A 19,850-nucleotide genomic window follows, 5' to 3' on the forward strand; every position below is an offset into this window, starting at 1 on the left:
CATGCAGTGTAGCCTCTGTGTTGCTGTTCATGAAGTCTCTGCTGATAGTCGTCTCTGACACACACACTCCTCAGCCTCCTGTAGACTGTTTTTGATCTGATGCACTGGCGTTTGGGGCTTTTTCTTTACCATTGTGAGGATTCTTCTGTCATCAGCAGTCAAGGTCTTCTTTGGCCTACCAGTCCCTTTGTGATTACTGAGCTCACCAGTGTGTTCTTTCTTCTTCATGATATTCCAGGCAATTGATTTAGGTCATTCTATGGTTTCACCGAGGTCTCAAATGGCTTTATTATTGTTTTCCATCCTCATAATGGTTTCTTTGACTTTCATTGGCACAGGCCTTGTCCTCATGTTGATCAATGGCAACAACAGACTACAACAACAACAACAACATTTATTTCTAGAGCACATTTTCATACAAAAAAAAGCAGCTCAAAGTGCTTTACATAATGAAGAAAAGAAAAATAAAATAAAAGACAAAGTAAGAAATTAAAATAAGACATTAATTAACATAGAATAAGAGTAAGGTCCGATGGCCAGGGAGGACAGAAAAAACAAAACAAAAAAAAACCTCCAGATGGCTGGAGAAAAAAATAAAATCTGCAGGGGTTCAAAGGCCACGAGACCATCCAGTCCCCTCTGGGCATTCTACCTAACATAAATGAAATAGTCCTCTTTGTAGTTAGGGTTCCCACGGAGTCACTTGATGCTGATGGTCATACAGACTTCTGGCTTTTAATCCATCAATGTTGGAACATCACGGTGCTTTGAGTAAACCAGAAAAAGAAACAGAAGAGAGAGTAGTGGTTAGTACGGATTTTAGAGCCACCATTAATAGTTATTATAATGAATTAAATATACAGAGTATCAGGATTAAATTAAAGTGAAGTTATGAGAAAGCCATGTTAAAATAATGAGTTTTCAGCAGTTTTTTAAAGTGCTCCACTGTATCAGCCTGGGGAATTCCTACTGGCAGGCTATTCCAGATTTTAGGTGCCTAATAGCAGAAGGCCGCCCGCCTCACCACTTCTTTTAAGTTTTGCTCTTGGAATTCTAAGCAGACACTCATTTGAGGATCTGAGGTTACGATTTGGAATATAAGATGTCAGGCATTCCGATATATAAGATGGGGCGAGATTATTTAAGGCTTTATAAACCATAAGCAGAATTTTAAAGTCAATCCTGAATGACACAGGTAACCAGTGTAGTGACATCAAACCTGGAGAAATGTGCTCAGATTTTCTTTTCCTAGTTAGGATTCTAGCAGCTGCATTTTGCACTAGTTGTAAACGATTGATGTCTTTTTTGGGTGGTCCTGAGAGGATTGCGTTACGATAATCTAGTCGACTGAAAACAAACGTGTGAACTAATTTCTCTGCATCTTTCAATGTTATAAGAGGTCTAACTTTTGCTATGTTTCTTAAGTGAAAAAATGCTGTCCTAGTGATCTGGTTAATATGTGATTTAAAATTCAGGTTACAGTCAACAGTTACCCCTAAGTTTTTTACCTCTGTCTTGACTTAAAACAAAAAGTAGTGTCCAAAAGTGAAGTTCAGGAATCTTCAATCAATTAATAAATAATCTGTAAAATCTGTTGTAAACCATGAGTTGAAATCCAATAAATAAATCAATTAAAAGATTGGAATAAAACCAGACAATAATCAAGACCTCTTTTTTCTTCCCCCTTCTTTCTGAGCCCAACATGTCCTCCAATCCTTTGTCTTCCCAGCTTACCCAAAAGATTGCTCAGTTGGCAGAGACACCAGCAGCTGCTGCCCTCCCTCCCTTCCCTCTCCAATCTTGACTACCAGACCATTTTGCTCCAGCTGTCCTCCCGTCTTCCCCTACGCACACTTAACATCCTTGGGATCTCTAAGAAGGACTCCACCACCGTTCTATCTGGTCTTCCAGGGGTTCAGCAAGGAGCAATCCATCCCATGGAGCACAGGTCACTCGCTCCTCTGGGCTACTGACCCTCATCTCCCTCATACTGGCTCAGCTCAGGCACCCAGTACTCCATCAATGTAGGAACATCATGGTGCTTTGAGTAGATGGTGGTGGTGCAAGCCGCCGCCACCACAAAGAAACCGGAAAAAGAAACAGAAGAGTTTCTACAAAGGGTGGAAGCAAGCCCAGGTGTCTTCTCAAGTAATGAAACCAGACAATAATCAAGATCTCTTTTTTCTTCCCCCTTCTTTCTGAGCCCAACATGTCCTCCAATCCTTTGTCTTCCCAGCTTACCCAAAAGATTGCTCAGTTGGCAGAGACACCAGCAGCTGCTGCCCTCCCTCCCTTCCCTCTCCAATCTTGACTACCAGACTATTTTGCTCCAGATGTCCTCCCGTCTTCCCCTACGCACACTTAGCATCCTTGGGATCTCTAAGAAGGACTCCACCACCGTTGTATCTGGTCTTCCAGGGGTTCAGCAAGGAGTGATCCATCCCATGGAGCACAGGTCACTCACTCCTCTGGGCTACCGACCCTCATCTCCCTCATACTGGCTCAGCTCAGGCACCCAATACTCCATCAATGTAGGAACATCATGGTGCTTTGAGTAGATGGTGATGGCGCAAACCGCCACCACCACAAAGAAACCGGAAAAAGAAACAGAAGAGTTTCTACAAAGGGTAGAAGCAAGCCCAGGTGTTTTCTCAAGCAATGAAACACACTTCAAGAATCATAAACACCTGTGATGCCAATTGCTCCAAACATTATGGTCCCCTAAAATGGTGGGATTGTGTAGAAGCAGTGTTGTCATTTCTATATTGTGTAATAATAATAATAATTTTTTGCATTTATATAGCGCTTTTCTCACTGCTAAAAGCGCTCAGCAATTGCGGGTTAAGGGCCTTGCTCAAGGGCCCAACGTTGTGTGACCAAAATGTATGTGAATCCCCTTCAATGAAAGTCTGCAATGTGCCGTTTAATCACAAGTTTGATTTGTAATTTTAAACTGTGGAGCAGAGGGGGAAATTAAGGAAAAATTTGTCCCAAATGTTACGGACAGCACTATACTGTATACCATGTTTGTGAAGGAATGTCTTTGACTTGAAAAATACCAAACTTATCCTGTAAGAACAGGAAACCATATGTGAACAACGTCCAGAAGCACCAACAACCCCTGTGGGCTCAACCTCATCTGAAATGGACTGAAGTACAGTGAAAGTGTCTGCAGTGGTCTGACAAGTCAGCCTATCAAACTGGTTATGAAAATAGCAGCTGTTTTGTTCTCCAAGCCAGCCTGGTGGCCATTGGGACTTTTAGCCAAGAACAGTTGAAAAGCCAGCGTCTGTCAGGTAGGTGGGGTATGTTAGTGTCCTCACAGGTGGTGCAGTGGTAGTGCTGCTGCTTTGCAGTAAGGAGACTGTGGAAGATTGTGGGTTCGCTTCCCGGTTCCTCCCTGTGCGGATAGCACTTTGAGTACTGACAAAAGCGCTATATAAATGTAATGAATTATTATTATTATTAGTGCCCATGTCGTGGGTAACTGCGCATCTGTGAATGCCCAGTTAAAGTTAATAATAATAAACGGTACGTACACATTTTGGTATGACATATGCTGCCCTCTAAATGACGCCTTTTTAAGGATCCTCCTGCTTTTTTCGATGATACAATGGCAAGGAGCAATGTCTGGCTGCAGAACTCAAAAATAATTGTGTCCTCAGTTCCCAAAATGATTACAAAGTGTTACTAAAAGGAAAGGTGATGTAACGCAGTGGTAAACAAGCCGCGTCCCAACTTTCCTGGAACGTGTTGCTACAAACACATGTTGTAAGCATCAGAATGAACAAGCATTTACAAAAAAAAAAAAGTAAAGATCATATGGGAAAATATTCAATCTCTTTGTAATTTTACTGTTTTTAATTTAATGAAGGTCAAAAGAGGATTTAAAAATCACAGCTTTCTATTTTGTAGATAGATAGATAGATAGATAGATACTTTATTAATCCCAATGGGAAATTCACATATTAGCATTTTGCATACTGTCTCAGCTTATTTTTTAGAAATGAGGTTTCAACAAGCTCTGCCCAGATCTGTTATGAAGGAACTTTTAAGCTCCAGTCAGGAACTCCTGGGTACATCCTATGAATTACTTCTGGGGTCTCGGATGTCATTTAGAAGCCCTGGAGCCATTTGCCTACTGTAGAGCGCCATCTGGAAATCCCACATACTTTGCTCTTCAAAGGCTCAACTTAAACAGAATGGGGCAGCAAACCCCAGATAGCAAGCGGGGAGCCCATAAATAATATAAATAAAGTAACATTTTGCTGCAGGATGTTCTAGCCTTTTGCTAAAATCATTTAAATTCATTTTTTCCCTCTTCAAGCAATACGTAATGCCCCAGAATGACAAATTGAAAAAAGGATTTTAGAAATGTTTGCAAATTTATTAAAAATAAAAAAAATTGAAATATCCAGTTGACAAGTGTTCATACCTCTTTACTCAATACTTAGTTGAAGCACCTTTGGAAGCATTTCCAGCCTGGAATGTTCTTGTGTCTGACACGAGAAAATGTTTACACCTGGATTTGGGGATTCTTCTATGCAGATCCACTCAGGTTCTGTCAGGGCAGATGAAGACCATCAGTGGACAGCTATTTTCAGGTTTTTCCAGAGATTGGGTTCAATTCTAGGCTGGGCTGCTCAAGAACATTCCCAAAGTCATCCTTAAGCCACTCCAGTGTTGTCTTTGCTTTGTCCTGTCAGAAGGTGAACCTTTGGCCCAGTCTGAGTTCCAGAGCACTCCGAAGCAGGTGTTCATTAAAGATATTCATGGTACTTGGCATTGCTGCACCTTTCTCTTGGCCCTGACTAGTGTCCTGAATCCCTGCTGCTGCCACCTCCATGTTTCACCATTGGAATGGTATTGTGCAGGTGATGAACAGCGCCTGCTTTCCTCCCATTTAATCCAAGGCTGGGTCTGAAGCATTATGATCTTTTATGAGATGGTCTGCGGCAGAAATAGACAGACACGTGACTTAACAGGTTTCTCCTACAAACCCTTGTTGTGTTCTCTTTAATTTATTCCCCCCTTAAACTCACCCAAATGGTCATATTCTTGACCACTTACAGTTGAAGAAGGAGTCTATAAACGTGTCCCAGTTTATGCAGTCAAAGAGGTCTTGTCATCTTCCTAGTGGCTCATTTGTCTTCAGTTTCTGCTTGTAAACTGGCAGCTAGAGTACTGACAGCTCATTAGACTGTCCACAGTGGGAGCACAGTAGTGGACCATTAAGTGTCTTACCAGAATATGGCAGGGTTCTAGAGTGTTGGCAGCTTTGTTTTGTTTATGGAGCAGGAGGTAACATGCTGGTGATATTTAACTCTTTTAGGGCTAATTTTTTTTATTTCTTTTCTCCCAGGGCTGAATATTTTTCCAAATACTAACTTTTTTTAAAAAAAAGAGCACAAAGCAATTGAAATCAACAAAAAATATTTACTTTTGACAAATGTTACTGTCTTGCATGTTGTATGAGCCTGCATACTCTATGATTTCACATACATTTTACACAGCAAAGTCCTGCAAAGCAGCCAATTTCAGTCATTGCCACATTGCACTGCTTACAATACGTATTGCTTTGGTGCCTACTTTTCAATTGTCTGTTGCTGCACTCAATTGTCTGTTGCTGCACTTTCTCACATATATTGTTAGTGTGTACTGTAAAGAGACAAGTCACCCGTTTGCCATCGTGCCATGCCACTGCCACCAAGTTTTCTGCCCGCATGAAAACCGTATTGTCACCTCTTTTCCTCTTCAGCCTGTCTGGCTTCAACTGTGAAGCCATGTGTCTCCTGTTCACCCTCACTGTGCCACAAGCTCCAATTCCTCTGCTCTGTAGCTCCATGAACAATTCTGGACATGTATAAAAATTGTCCAAATGTACACAAGATGACCCAAATGTTCATAGCCCTGAAGCAGCTCCAGCACAACCTGACTTGTCAAAGGACAGTTCTCTCTTTAAAAACAAGTACTTTCCTGTATATGTAATTACTTTCAGGCAGAAACCAGTGTTTGCTTCTGCCAGTACAAAATCCTTTATACCATACTTTGTGGGCTTGTCTGGCATATATTTGCAGAAAAAAAGGTGTCCCTTTTATTTTATCATAGATTCATGCACAGACAAATCACAGCCAGGCTGATAAAATTGTTTCTATGTTGGTTCCACAATGTCAAGCAGGGGCTGAACTTTATGCATGGCATTATAGCCTGGCTCACCCCATGGGATTTGCTTTTGTTTATTACAGAAGTGAATAAAACTTTGCGGCATCACGTACCTATCATCACGCTGCATAACCTGTCCAAAGCCACCAGGGGACAAAGCACGTTTGGACCAATGCTCCCTGAAGTTATATCACCAGTTCTGTCCCATCTCTATTTGTAATGCCGCGCTTCATCTCGTCTTTTGTTATGGGTTTCCACTTTGAAAAACGAGAATGCGATGCAAGCGCAGCCCGCGATTCAAAAAATTTCTCTGCCTACCTGTTTGTCTCGTCTGACAGTAGCTGAAAAGCAGCATCAGGAGAGAGCAGCCTGAAGTAGTTCAGCAGCTGGTGATCTGTTGTGTCCAACAGCAAGCCATGCCACCTTGTGAAGTCCGGTAGCCAGTTCGGCTCCCACGGATCAATGTCTGTATTCCTCCCACGCGAACCCTGCCGTAGATGCATCGGCTGCGCGAATGCGCTCAGCTGGCAGCGGATCAGCTGGCGCAGCATCGGCTGGTGTCTGATCAGCTGATGCCGGCTTCTCACTCTCTTGTTCGATCTCCTGATCACTGTCAATAAAATCCGATTCTGAAAAATCAGAGTCCGACTCCGCGATAATGCGCAAAACATTGTCTGCCGAGTGTTTTCTTTTCTGCATTCGCTTCACTCCCTTGTGACATGTCGATGCCATCTTGCCATTGTTTACATTTTGCAACTCATGCACACGCAAGGATTAGTTGCCGAGTCAACGAGTCTAGCATTCCTCCAAGCACAGAGGGAATGCCTGCAACGTGACAGTGAGTTTTGTCACCATTAACAGCTGATTGTCGCCCTCTATCCCTGGATGTCGACATTCGCCCTCAACCCCTCCTGTCGACAACAGTCGACATCCGCCCTAAAAGAGCTACGGTCAACTTTTGTTACATTTGCTGCTATAAATTAATAAATAAGTAAACAGAATAATAAATGGACACCATTAATTTCAAAAAATTAAAAATTCAGATGTGTACGTCAGTAGGCTTTGCGGCCTAGGAACCAAGTTACCTGCACTATTCTATAAAATTTCAGTAATTATTTACCGCTCTGGTGCTGATCTTTCTGATCATAAAATAGGTCATTGCAATAGCAATTGACGAGAAAAATTCATAATTAATTGCAGAATTATGGTATTTGAGGGTTCCTCCAGAGTGCTTCTATCTCTTGCACAATTTGACTCAAAAACTAATCAGCACATCGTCATCTAATAACAGGCTTAAGTTTCAAGTTTGGTATTTTTCTTTTGAGCCATTTTAGCTTGACAGTAGACCGTCCTTAAGAAATTGTGGCACACAGACACACACCCATCATCGAGATATCAATATTTTCGATATCAGGGGACCCTAAAACGTTGACATCCGTTGAAAACCAGACATCAAAATCTTTGACCAATCTAAACCTTTCACTTCTCCCCCATAGATGATAGGTTATGGTAGGGTAGGACGCAAAGAAAAAATGAATGAATGAATGAATGAATGAAACAACAGACAGATATGTAGTAGAATATAATTCTTCTAATGCCTGTACTTTGTTTTCATTATTTTAGGTCCAAATATGTAAAATATTTATTTAAAGAGCTTCTGTAAATAGCCAAATTTCCCCTGGGGACAAATACATTTCTATCTATCTATCTATCTATCTATCTATCTATCTATCTATCTATCTATCTATCTATCTATCTATCTATCTATCTATCTATCTATCTATCTATCTATCTATCTATCTATCTATCCATCCTCACAGAGCCCAGATGAAAATTTAACATTTTTCTGAGTTATGCACAAATGTCTCAGTCCATGGAGTGAGTAATCAATTAAATGTATCTGTTTTTAGACTTTTTTCTGATTACATCGCCTCATTTAATACATCATGTCATTTGACTCCTAATATGCAGAACTTTATTACCTTCTCCAATCAACTAATGTCACCAGTAATTTCGGACTCATGTCAGTTCTTTCCATTGTTCTGAACACTGCTTCGTTAAGAGGGGTGTTTTGCGGAGTGTCCTATTGATCTTACCACTGCTTCATAGTAGGGGTGTATGGGCCTTCTCTTCAGTTTATCCCCACTTTCTGGAGAGGTGTTCATTACTCATTTACCTCATTCTGACCTTGGAAAGTGTAGTTGTTAGTATGTCTGAGACAGGACAGAGACCACTTCTTTCAGCTTTAAGTTACACTTAGTTAACCTTTGAGTTACACTCAATCCTTTTCCTTGTGTTTTAATAATTCATTCAGTTATGGTTTCATATACAGTATATACTTGTAATAAATTGTTAGATACTATAGACTTTTTAGTTTATATATATATCTGTGTGTTGTGACAAGAAGAGACATGAGACATGGCAAAGGTTTGGGGCAGCCACCCGTATAATCTGAATCCTGGCTGCAAAAAGTAAAAGTTGAATGCAAGTCAAATTTACAAGACAGAGTCCAAAACAGAACTGAATTCCAGAGGAAGGGAGTGAGGCTTTATAGAAAGTCTGGGGGAAGTGATGTCGTCCTTGGGGCCGGAAGTGATGTTGTCCTCGGGGCCGGGACTGGAAGTGACATGTCCCGAGTTGAGGCAGTAGCTCCTGGTGGGATTTCCCAGGAAGGGTCTACAGGGAACTTAGAAAGAGTGTTAGTGCATCCCGCCACCCCCTGGGCAGATATGTTACCATTATTCTGTTAATGGTTTCATGATATTATTTATGGGCTCCTGCTTACTGTATGGAGTTTTGTGCCCCATTCTCTGTTACTTTAGGCTTTGGAGAGCAGAAGCACATGGAGTTTCCTGAAGGAGCTCTAGGCTAATTGCTCCAAGGCTTCTAAATGACATCTGAGACCCCCAAAGTAATTCACAGAATGTTTCCAGCTGGGGCTGACATTTTTTTTTTTCATAACAGACTTGGGCTAAGCTTGTACAGTAAAAAGCTCAATACTCTGCTAAGGTGTAAGTAACATTTCAGTTGTATTTGTTTACAGCTCAATCCCACCTTTGAGATAAATATAACCCCTGTGACTTGTTTCTTTTTCTTAGTGTATCATCAGCTGCCTCCTATTCACACATGTGTGACTCTATCTATCTATCTATCTATCTATCTATCTATCTATCTATCTATCTATCTATCTATCTATCTATCTATCTATCTATCTATCTATCTATCTATCTATCTATCTATGACATATGTTTAATTGGTGTATTGCGGCTATTTCAGGAATGTGTCTTCTGTGTAAAATGTAAATGTCTGTCTGTATTTATTTAGTGTGGCATGTGTTAATACTTTTTATTATTGCATTTTGTCTATATCAAATTGGTCTAGAGTGCAGGTTTTCTAAATTAATCTTCAGTCTTTCATCCTGCTAAACCTTTAAGGCTTTTAATGTAGTCTTGGTCAACAGCAAAACCAAAGTCTTAAGATTTACATCCTTTTAAAATTGGTTTGCTTTCATTCCAGAGCTTGTTTTAATATCTGTTGGGTTGTGGCCTCAAACTACAAAAGTATACTTTTTTATTATTAAGTATAAAATGTTAATAAGAAAAGAACCTTGAAGGACCCTGCTGTGCTGCTATGATTTATTATTATATATGGTGTAGAATTGCCTGCTTGCTACTGGGGTACTTAGGAAGGAAGCAATTCCCATAATATCATATTCATGCCTTCACCTTCCTCTGGAGTCTTCTTTTGAGGCGCAAAGCGGATATGGCTTGCAATATGAGCCCGCTGTCCCTTATGTTTTCCTTATTTATTATTCTTTTACCAAACATAAACATTTTGATGTTTTTTTAACCCTTTTTATTCTTGCAGGCGCTCCTACAGGCATTCACCTGAAAGAGGATATGAACCACTGGCAACTTCATGCTCACTATTATCCTCCACTACTGCGTTCAGCTACAATTAGAAAGTTCATGGTTGGATATGAGATGCTAGCACAGGAACAGCGAGACCTCACTCCAGAGCAGGTAAGGAATAAGAAGCATTCATAAAGAGTACTTCATGTGTCTTTATTATAGTTTATATTTTCCTGTGGCCTTTAAAGCAGCAACTAAATGCTAAAGCTTTTTCTATTAACAGTGTGTAACCATGAGCAAGCCACTTTACCCGCCTGTGCTCCAAATGAAAAAAAATAAAAATAAGTGAACCCAACTTTATCTCTCAAATGTTGAAAGACAATATGAGCTGAATAAGTAATCATAATAAGTAATAATAATAATAATAAAGGGCGGCACGGTGGCGCAGTGGTAGCGCTGCTGCCTCGCAGTTAGGAGACCTGGGTTCACCTCCCGGGTCCTCCCTGTGTAGAGTTTGCATGTTCTCCCCGTGTCTGCGTGGGTTTCCTCCGGGCGCTCCGGTTTCCTCCCACAGTCCAAAGACATGCAGGTTAGGTGAATTGGCGATTCTAAATCGGCCCTAGTTTGTGCTTGGTGTGTGGGTGTGTTTGTGTGTGTCCTGCGGTGGGTTGGCACCCTGCCCGGTATTGGTTCCTGCCTTGTGCCCTGTGTTGGCTGGGATTGGCTCCAGCAGACCCCCCGTGACCCTGTGTTCGGATTCAGCGGGTTGGAAAATGGATGGATAATAATAAAAGTATTTTAAATACATATGTCAATCCATCAAAACAAACATTTCAGTAGATTTTACATGCTAAAATTACTACATGTCAAACAAGAGAACTGCTCCAAAATCCTAGTGATGAAACATAACGTAACGTAAACATTCTTCAGCCTACTTAATACAGTAATGGGTCATGGGGGTCCCAATCTGTCCCAGCAGTTTTGGGTGTAAGAGAGAAACCAGCCTGGATTGGAGTGCCAGTGGATCAGAAGGTCCACTCCTACACATGTCCACAGATGGCCAGTTTAGAGTAACCAAATCAAAAAAATTACATGGGGGGAAATGTGTCCACTCCACATAGAAAGTGACCGGGTATATAGCATTTACATTTATTTGCTTAGCACAGCGGTTCTCAAAGTAACAATAAAGAGAACGCGAATGTTGCCACATGTGGCGTAATTTCGCTATTCGTAGGAAAATTTTAAACTTGTAGCGGTGTATCGGCAACAAAAAATATAGGAATAATTTTTTTTAGGGTTTCAAAGAAACGTTAAAGTGCCGCGACTAAAACTGTTATGAAAACTCGGGTTGCAAATACTTAAAGGTTGAGAAACGCTGGCTTAGCAGACGCTTTTATCCAAAGCAATAAACAAAAGAATTCATCATTATTTTATCCAAAGCGATTGTCCAAAAGAGCACATCATAATCAGGTAAACATCAGTTTGGGAGTCTGTCTAGGAAGTAAGGGCTACAGGACAGGTTACAAACCTGGTCATCACAATGAAGAGCTCAGAATAAAATACTAGCAAGTTACACTTCATTGTTTACAAAAACCTAAAGTCTAATATCAATTGGAAAGGAGTTCACCAAACAAAAGATTTTTCTAATGCCTTTTAAATACAATGACGGAGTCCACATTTGGAATGGAGGTGGGTAGCTTATTCCACCATCTAGCAGCGGCACATGAAAAGAGTGTGGATTGAGAGACATGGCATCACTAGCTGTCATTCATCAGCAGACAAGAGTAGGCAAGAACCATAGGAGCTCACAAGTGTCTGCATATCTCTCTCTATATAAAATCCAACGTCTGTATATCTGTCTGTTTTTCACGATAGAACTACTTAACGGATTTAGATCGGGTTTTTTTTCTATAATTTGCTTGAACATTCCGGTTGATTTTGCGACTTCTGTCATCTTTTGCTTGCAGGAATGATTTATTTGCACTAATCTGAGACAGAGTCTACACACTGAGGTGAGGGGGAAGTGTGGCATCAGGAGTGGGGAGCCAGGAGGGCTCACTCACGCTCCAACCTCGGAGCATACCTTGCCTCCGCTTGGCTAGCAAACTAGAGAGCTACTTAATGGATTTAGATCGGAATTTTTTTCTATAATTTGTTTGAATATTCCGGATGATTTTGTGACTTCTTTCATCTCGCTAAGTATCATCGTTCACTTTCAGGAGTGATTTATTTGTGCTAATCCGAGACAGAGGTTGCGGGCTGAAGGGAGGGGGAAGAGTGACATCAGGAGTGGGGAGCTGGCACTCACATGCCAGCCTCTGTTCGAATTGCTCTACCTCTGGCCATGTTTGAAGCATGCCTTGCCTCCACTTAGCTAGCGATACTTGTTTGTTTGTTGGTTTTTAAAGTTTGTCCTGTTTCACTACTATGCAGGCCGAGCCACAGGGGACAGCTAGTACTGTATATATGTAGGTGCTGACCCATTGACTATTCTGCTATGAAAAGAGGAGTGGCAAGTGCCCACTCCAGCTATCTGAACATCAGATATGCCACTGCATTTTGAATCATCTACAGTGGCTACTGTGACACATGCCCATACTACTGCCAGCGGAGAGTTGCAGACAAGTCCAACTTGTGCTCTGTTCATGAGGCAGCAGTGCTTACAAGAGTGCTGTTGTGATTAGACGACAAAAACATGGTGAAAGGATGTAAAGCTTCCGAAAAGTCCCAAAACACAGGCAAGAACTTTGAATAGCCTTCCCAGATGTGGCCTTACCTTATGCAGCCAGACCCCAACCACCACAAGGAGGCTTCAGCGTGCAAAGGCCTAAAATGGGGAGCTAGTTTTAAAACTTTAAAACATATCTGAAATGTTCCAGAAATTTACATAACCAATTGAACGTTGTAGCAGTAGAGCATATTAGTGCTCCCTTGAACCCTCAGGTACCACTCCAAACACCCGGTAAAAGTACAATTATTATTTATTATATAATAATAACGTGCACAAAGCACCCTCCACTCCACACTATTCATACAAATCAATAATCCAAATACAATACCAACCCTCCTCTCCTAGACACATCGCCACCCTACCTCCCAGCTCAGCTCAGCGTCTGGGCTTTCCCAGCGTCCTTTTATACTCTCCGACCTGGAAATGGCTCCAGCCCAGCAGTCCATGAGTCCTTATCACTTCCGGGTCAGATTAAAAGTCCTTTTCTTCAACCTGGACACATGTCGTCCCTTCTGGTCATATGATGATGACGTGTTTCCGGGTTATAGGGCATGCATAAGTCCTTGAGCCTCCCTGCAGCATCCTCTGGTGGGCCCCACGGTGTCCAGCAGGGTTGGGAATAAAAATTTCACTGTCTATAATTCCCTGCTGGTCTTTGGGGCACTCCCATGCCACAGGGAGGGCTCCATCTAGCGGCCTGGGGGTGCTCTCCGGGATAAACAGCCGGCCATCTCCCATAACGTACAAACTTTATTTGGCCATATGTGTTGATCTAAACTAATGAGAACAAAGTACAGGAAAAGAATTACAGCCTACTATATAACCGTCTGTTGTCATAAATAAATGGGTAATCCCATGTTTCATTCGTATATTTTTTTTAAATTAAAGGCAATTGAAGAGAGAGGAAACGTAAACCTCTGGCTTGATAAGACAAGTCCAGTCCAGGATCTTTATAAATAATTTATTAGAAATATATCAAAAAAGAACAACAAAATAGCAAAACGCAAAAGTAGGAGCCAGATGGATAAGACTACATATGCAATTCTGGGCAAACAAGTCCAAGATGTAATCCAAATAGCAAATGAAGAATATAAGTGAAGAATCCAATAGACCAGAAATCATAAGAAAAACAACAGTTCAAATGAGACCTCCGACAACACTCAATGATCGAACTACGTAGCGCACATTACCTTGAACATGTTACTCAACGCTGCTCCCAAAGGTTGGCTGCTGAGCTTATCACTGTACATTGAGCTCATCAACATAAATTTAGCAATTTTTGAAATAATGAGACAAATTATTTCAACCAGGAGAAGAAAATATTGCGATGGCCTGAGAATTCGGTTTTTTCCACAAAATGGATAGTGAAACCGAAAGTGATTCCGGTGAACCCGAAAGTGACGTTAATGGCACTCTTACTATGTTCTTATGCTCTTCTTCTTCTTCTTATTGTTGTTGTTGCTGTATTATTATTATTATGCTTTCTACACTTCTGACTTTGAACTTTTAATGTTTCACATGTTTTACAGTAGAAAGATGAAATTTAATAAGAAGGCAATTTTTCAAACCAAAAAATGCAATGCTTTTTACATTTTTTTTTGGAGAAAAAATGTAACGTTAAGGAGGTTTAGACTTGATGCCTCTAAATCATAACCGGTGTAGCCCAACGGTTTTAGAATTCACAGAATTATGTCAATGGAGATTACCTGTCAGGGGTTTCAGTTGATTGTAGTCTAAATGCTCTTGTGTGCCTGATCTACACCATGAAGACAAAGGAACTCCAAACAACTTAGTGAAAAGGGGATTGAAAAGTTCCCTGAAATTAGGGGTTTATAACAATAAAATGTCAAAACATTCAGGTCATCCACCTGAAGCTAAGCAAGTTCGGGCCCGGCTAATACTTGGATTGGAGGCCATCTAGGAAAAGCTTGGGTTGCTCCTGGAAGAGGTGTTGGTGAGGCCAGCAGTTTGCACTTACCCAGTGGCCTGAATATGGATCCCAATGTCACCAGTGCAGTGATGGGGAAAAACATGGTGCCGTCCTTCGGATGAGACATAAAACCGAGGTCCTGACTCTCCGGGGTCATAAAAGATCCCCGAGCATCCTTTTGTAAAGACTAGGACGTATCCTGATGTTCAGGCTAACTTGCCCACCAAGGCCTAGTCATTCTGGTCCCCTAATCATTCCCTGCCTCTAATTGGCTATCACTCTTACCACTTCACCACCTAACAGCTCATGTGTGGTGAATGTTCTGGAGCAAAAATGGCTGCCGTTACATCATCCAGGAGGAGGCTGCACATTTGTGGTGGTTGAAGTGGCTCCCCACTCACTGAACCACTTTGAGTAGCAAGAAAGCACTATATAAATGTAAAGAATTCTTATTATGATTATTATTGTTATTATTACCTGCCTGCTTCTTTCAGAGGATTTACAGAGGCTTTTCCCACAATAATATGAGGTGACAGAACAGGTCTATCCCTAAAGGATAATTTGTAATTTCACGGCTTCTCTCATTTTCAGTTAAGCTGTTTCCTATAGCTAAGAAAAGAGCTGCTTGGCCAGACATTCAAGTTTTAACACAGGGGACCGGGAAAGATGAAAATATACAAGATAGAGCCGTTAGATGTGCTAAGTATAAGCAGTAATCATATGCTAGACATACAAAAAAAATACAATCATGGAGCGTTTGGTGGTGCGCTCTAATAGGAATATGCTATGTGAAAGAATCTGTCATTTTAAAAACTGATACCAGCAGTACATTCTTATATTATTTTTCTGGTCTGATTTTGGTTAATCCTATTAGAAACATCCAGAGTGAAAATGAGAAGATATTAGTGGTGGAGCCCAGATAAACTGAAATGATATTCTGCCCTGAACTGTACACCCATAGGAAAGTGAAGCAACATCCTCTTAATCCACTCGTTATTCTGACTGGCTGCTCTAATCCGCCATTGATTCTTCTTTGACAGTGCCTTTAAACCTTCTCCAAATTAGAAACACTGATCTTTTAATTGCTAACACTCCCAACAACTTTTTCAGCAGCATTACTTGATTCCCGCTGACTTCTCCCAAAAGAGGGCAAAAGCCCCATTTACCACTAATCTAGTTTACCTCTGTTAGCACACTTTTTTTTTTAAATTAGGAGCCATTCTCATATAAAAAAGATCTTTGAGGGCTGAAGAGTGAAATCCCTATATGTCAGGTGGGAGAACAAAATATCAGAATCTCTCTAATTATGTACCCACGGTATGAGAGTTTGACAACTGCTGTCCTGCGATTGTATTCGTTTGAAAGACTGTACCATCTTTTTACATTTTGATATCCTTTGTTAATCCCTGAGGGTCAATTGTATTTTTGACCTTTTCGGGGGTCAGAGCACATGGTCAGCCATTGTACAGCACCCTGGACCAATTTTCAGGTTAAGGGCCTTGCTTAAGGGCCCAACATTGTAGGATACCTTCTCACAGTAACAGGATTTGAACTGGCAACCTTCCAGCTACCAGCGCAGGTGCTTAGCCACAGAGCCACCAGTCCACTGTGTATATTCAACTACATTCACTTTAAAAGGTGGGACAATTTATGGTGAAAATTTTTATTCTTTAGATGAAGACACAGAGTCCTGGGTCCAAAGCCTGGCCTGTTGGAGTTTGCATATTCTCCCTGTGTCTGCAATTTTTTTTCCATTTCCCTCCCACATTGGAGATCAGACCACAATCTGGTTCACCTTATGTCCCTTTATAAGCCCATTGTTCAATAGCAACCTGCTGTGGATTCATGATGCTCAGATGCACACTTCTGATAAATGGTGATTTGTTTGTCTTATTTTGGTCACCCCAGGAACACACCCAGAAACACATAATTAAGCGTCTCAAAATGAATTGATAATAAACATTACACTGATCAAATAAAGGGTGAAAAACAATTAATAAACAAACAATGCACACAAAAAAGCCCATGCAATTAATTACTGAAATAACACTGAACAAATGAAACCTGATAAAGCACTAAGCATAAAATGATAAACACCTACAATACACTTCAGGGACAGTCTGGTTCTACAGATGCGAATGATGATGATCAAGACAATGGACCCCTGAATGTTATGAATGGTATTTTTTTTCTACTGGGTTTCAGTTGTTATGTGAAGATTTGAAGCGATTGGGAGTGCTCCCCAGATGAAGACATATCCAACCAAGATGAATTCACACGAACAAGAAGGGACAGGACAAGAACATACATCCAGAAAAAATATAATCCAGGATGATTGTATTTGTAGTCCGATTGAAGGTGAAGTGTTGAAACAATTAGTCATAGATGATTGTGATCGGGCGGCACGGTGGCGCAGTGGGTAGCGCTGCTGCCTCGCAGTTGGGAGACCTGGGGACCTGGGTTCACTTCCCAGGTCCTCCCTGCGTGGAGTTTGCATGTTCTCCCCGTGTCTGCGTGGGTTTCCTCCCACAGTCCAAAGACATGCAGGTTAGGTGGATTGGCGATTCTAAATTGGCCCTAGTGTGTGCTTAGTGTGTGGGTGTGTTTGTGTGTGTCCTGCGGTGGGTTGGCACCCTGCCCAGGATTGGTTCCTGCCTTGTGCCCTGTGTTGGCTGGGATTGGCTCCAGCAGACCCCCGTGACCCTGTGTTCGGATTCAGCGGGTTGGAAAATGGATGGATGGATGATTGTGATCCTGACTGCTTTTTCTGGTTCACTTTTGAAGTCTGCACTGTACCATATTTCCCCAGCAGCCCCTGTGGCAACACCCAATGGCAAAGTACTCCCAGGACTTCTGGGATTTGCAGTCCATTTAAGTAGCACTGCTACAAGCCGGTTAACACCAGGTTAGTGAGGATACGGTCACCTGACGGAAAGAACTTTTTGAAGGGCTGTTTGAGTTCTATAAACAGTATGGTGAGGATATTAACTGACTTATGGTCTGCATTACTGCAGTTATTAACATTTGTGTGGACACTGTCTACAATATCCTTCAGGTTTAATAACATTTCTATCTATCTATCTATCTATCTATCTATCTATCTATCTATCTATCTATCTATCTATCTATCTATCTATCTATCTATCTATCTATCTATCTATCTATCTATCTATCTATCTATCTATTGTCACACATGTACGATTAGGAGGCAGTCAAAGAGCCTAAAGGTGAGTAAAACATCGCGAGATAAGGGGATGTCACGTGGTACTTACCTGAACTCTTTTTTGCCAACAGGAAACAAGAAGAAAATTAATCCTGCAACTTCCGGGTTTTCAAAATGGCCGCGATGACGTCACTTCCGGCCAATATTGATGATGTCACTTCCGGCACCCACAAACAACCTCACTTCCGGCTCCTCAAAAATAACGTCACTTCCGGTTCCTGTTGCCACATCACCATTTTGCCAACCATTTCCTGTCACATGTTTTTTTGTTCTATAAAACCACCATTTTGTTTCAGTAATGTTGTTCATTGTACTTTCAAGACTTTGAATCACTGCATTTTTCAATATTGGCTGCAAGACAATATACGGGGACGGTCCCCAAATCTTTATTTTGTATTTGTGACTTTCTTTTTCGATCACAATTGGCGTAGTCGGCAGGATTCAGAGTTGTATAACCCTCGGTGGACACTATAGCATTTCTAGCAAACTTTAAGGAATCATCGTTCCACTGTTCTCTTTTAAAGGATGAGGGTGTTAGAAGGAATTGGGACGTTAATGCTTGTATTGGATCTTGTCCGACCTCCATGGGAGGGGCTACTGCCTCCACGTCCTCCACGTTAACTGTATTAGCTCCCGCAGAGGACGATGGGACATCGATTTCTTCGCACTGGGTGCTAGTATCCGCCCGTGCTACTGAGGGACATGACATGGAGGCAGTCGGATCAGTTTGTTCCATCATTAAGCCTAAATATTTCTTTGGTACAGTTACGTTTTTACCGCTAATAATTTCATTCCAGTTCCTACCAAGTATAACTGGAAACGGAGGATCTGGTAACACAGCCATGGCCATACTTGTTAGATTTCCATTTACTGTCACAATACATCTGGCTGTTTTATAATACCGGATATCACCGTGAATACATTTTAGACTGGTTTTTATTTTAGTCCACTGTTGCGGTAAAACGAAACGGGTAGCAACAATAGAAATGTTACTCCCGGAATCAAACATTGCCCTTACCTTTCTGCCATTTATAATAACTGCACCTGTATAGGGGAGAGACAAAGGGTTACTCACGGTGGCACAGTACCTTTCCCCCCTTACCAACGAACAATCCATCGGTTCAAAGGAGCAGCTAGGAGACAGATGTCCAACCTCCCCACACTTGAAACAGCGGGGAAGATTGGCTGGTCTGTCCCTTCTACGGACGGCAGGTTCGGGAGCTTGTCGGGGGGGCTCAGGAGCTGCCCCATGTGCCTGTTGGGTTCGGCGACAGAACCGTTCTGATCGTCCCGATTTGCAAACCGCCCAATGACGCTCCGCGATTTTTATAAGAGAGTCCATGTCCTCGTAAGTGTGTTTCCGGACTTGCTGGGCTATGTGTTCGGGGAGGGCATGAACAAAGGTCTCACACGCTAGAATTTCGGCCATCTTATGAGAGTCATTGACGTCGGGCCGTAGCCAACGACAGACCTTTCCCCAGGCTTCAAAGCCCTGGGTTCTCAGTGGCCTCTCAGGGTCAAATCGCCACTCCCTCCACTCTCTTGCCTGCTGCTCCGGAGATACGCCGTAGCGTTTAAAGACCTCTAGTTTGAGAGCGTCATAATCAGCAGCCTGCTCCTCAGTTAAATCATAATAGGCCCTCTGCGCCGTTCGTTTCAGGTAGGGAGCCAGTTGGTACACCCACTCCGACCTCGGCCATGCGTTCCGCTTAGCGGTACGCTCGAAGATCAAAAAATACGTTTCAATATCATCAGATTCAGTAAGAGTAGTCAAAGCAATGGGTGGTGACCGAGCGACCTCCGTCCGTATCTTAGCTGCCGAACGAGCCTCCGATTCCGCCAACTGAGTCCTAGTCTCCCCCATCTGAATTTTCAGGGTCTGTAAATCTCCCATGATCGTGGAGAGAACGGTATTCAGGTCTTGTTCTTCTGACATCTTGAACAATTAAATCC

At 41.8% G+C, this 19,850-nt stretch overlaps 1 protein-coding gene across 1 annotated transcript in view; it reads left to right on the forward strand.

Annotated features, from left to right (window-relative positions):
* Nucleotides 1–19,850, forward strand: part of galt (galactose-1-phosphate uridylyltransferase) — a 258,052-nt gene that overhangs the window by 223,521 nt on the left and 14,681 nt on the right. The window contains exon 10 of the mRNA XM_051929826.1: nucleotides 10,030–10,184. Coding sequence (XP_051785786.1) covers nucleotides 10,030–10,184 — 155 coding nt within the window. The remainder of the gene's footprint in view (nucleotides 1–10,029; nucleotides 10,185–19,850) is intronic.

This window comes from Erpetoichthys calabaricus, chromosome 7, assembly GCF_900747795.2.
Source record: "Erpetoichthys calabaricus chromosome 7, fErpCal1.3, whole genome shotgun sequence".
NCBI classification, from domain to species: Eukaryota; Metazoa; Chordata; class Cladistia; order Polypteriformes; family Polypteridae; genus Erpetoichthys; species Erpetoichthys calabaricus.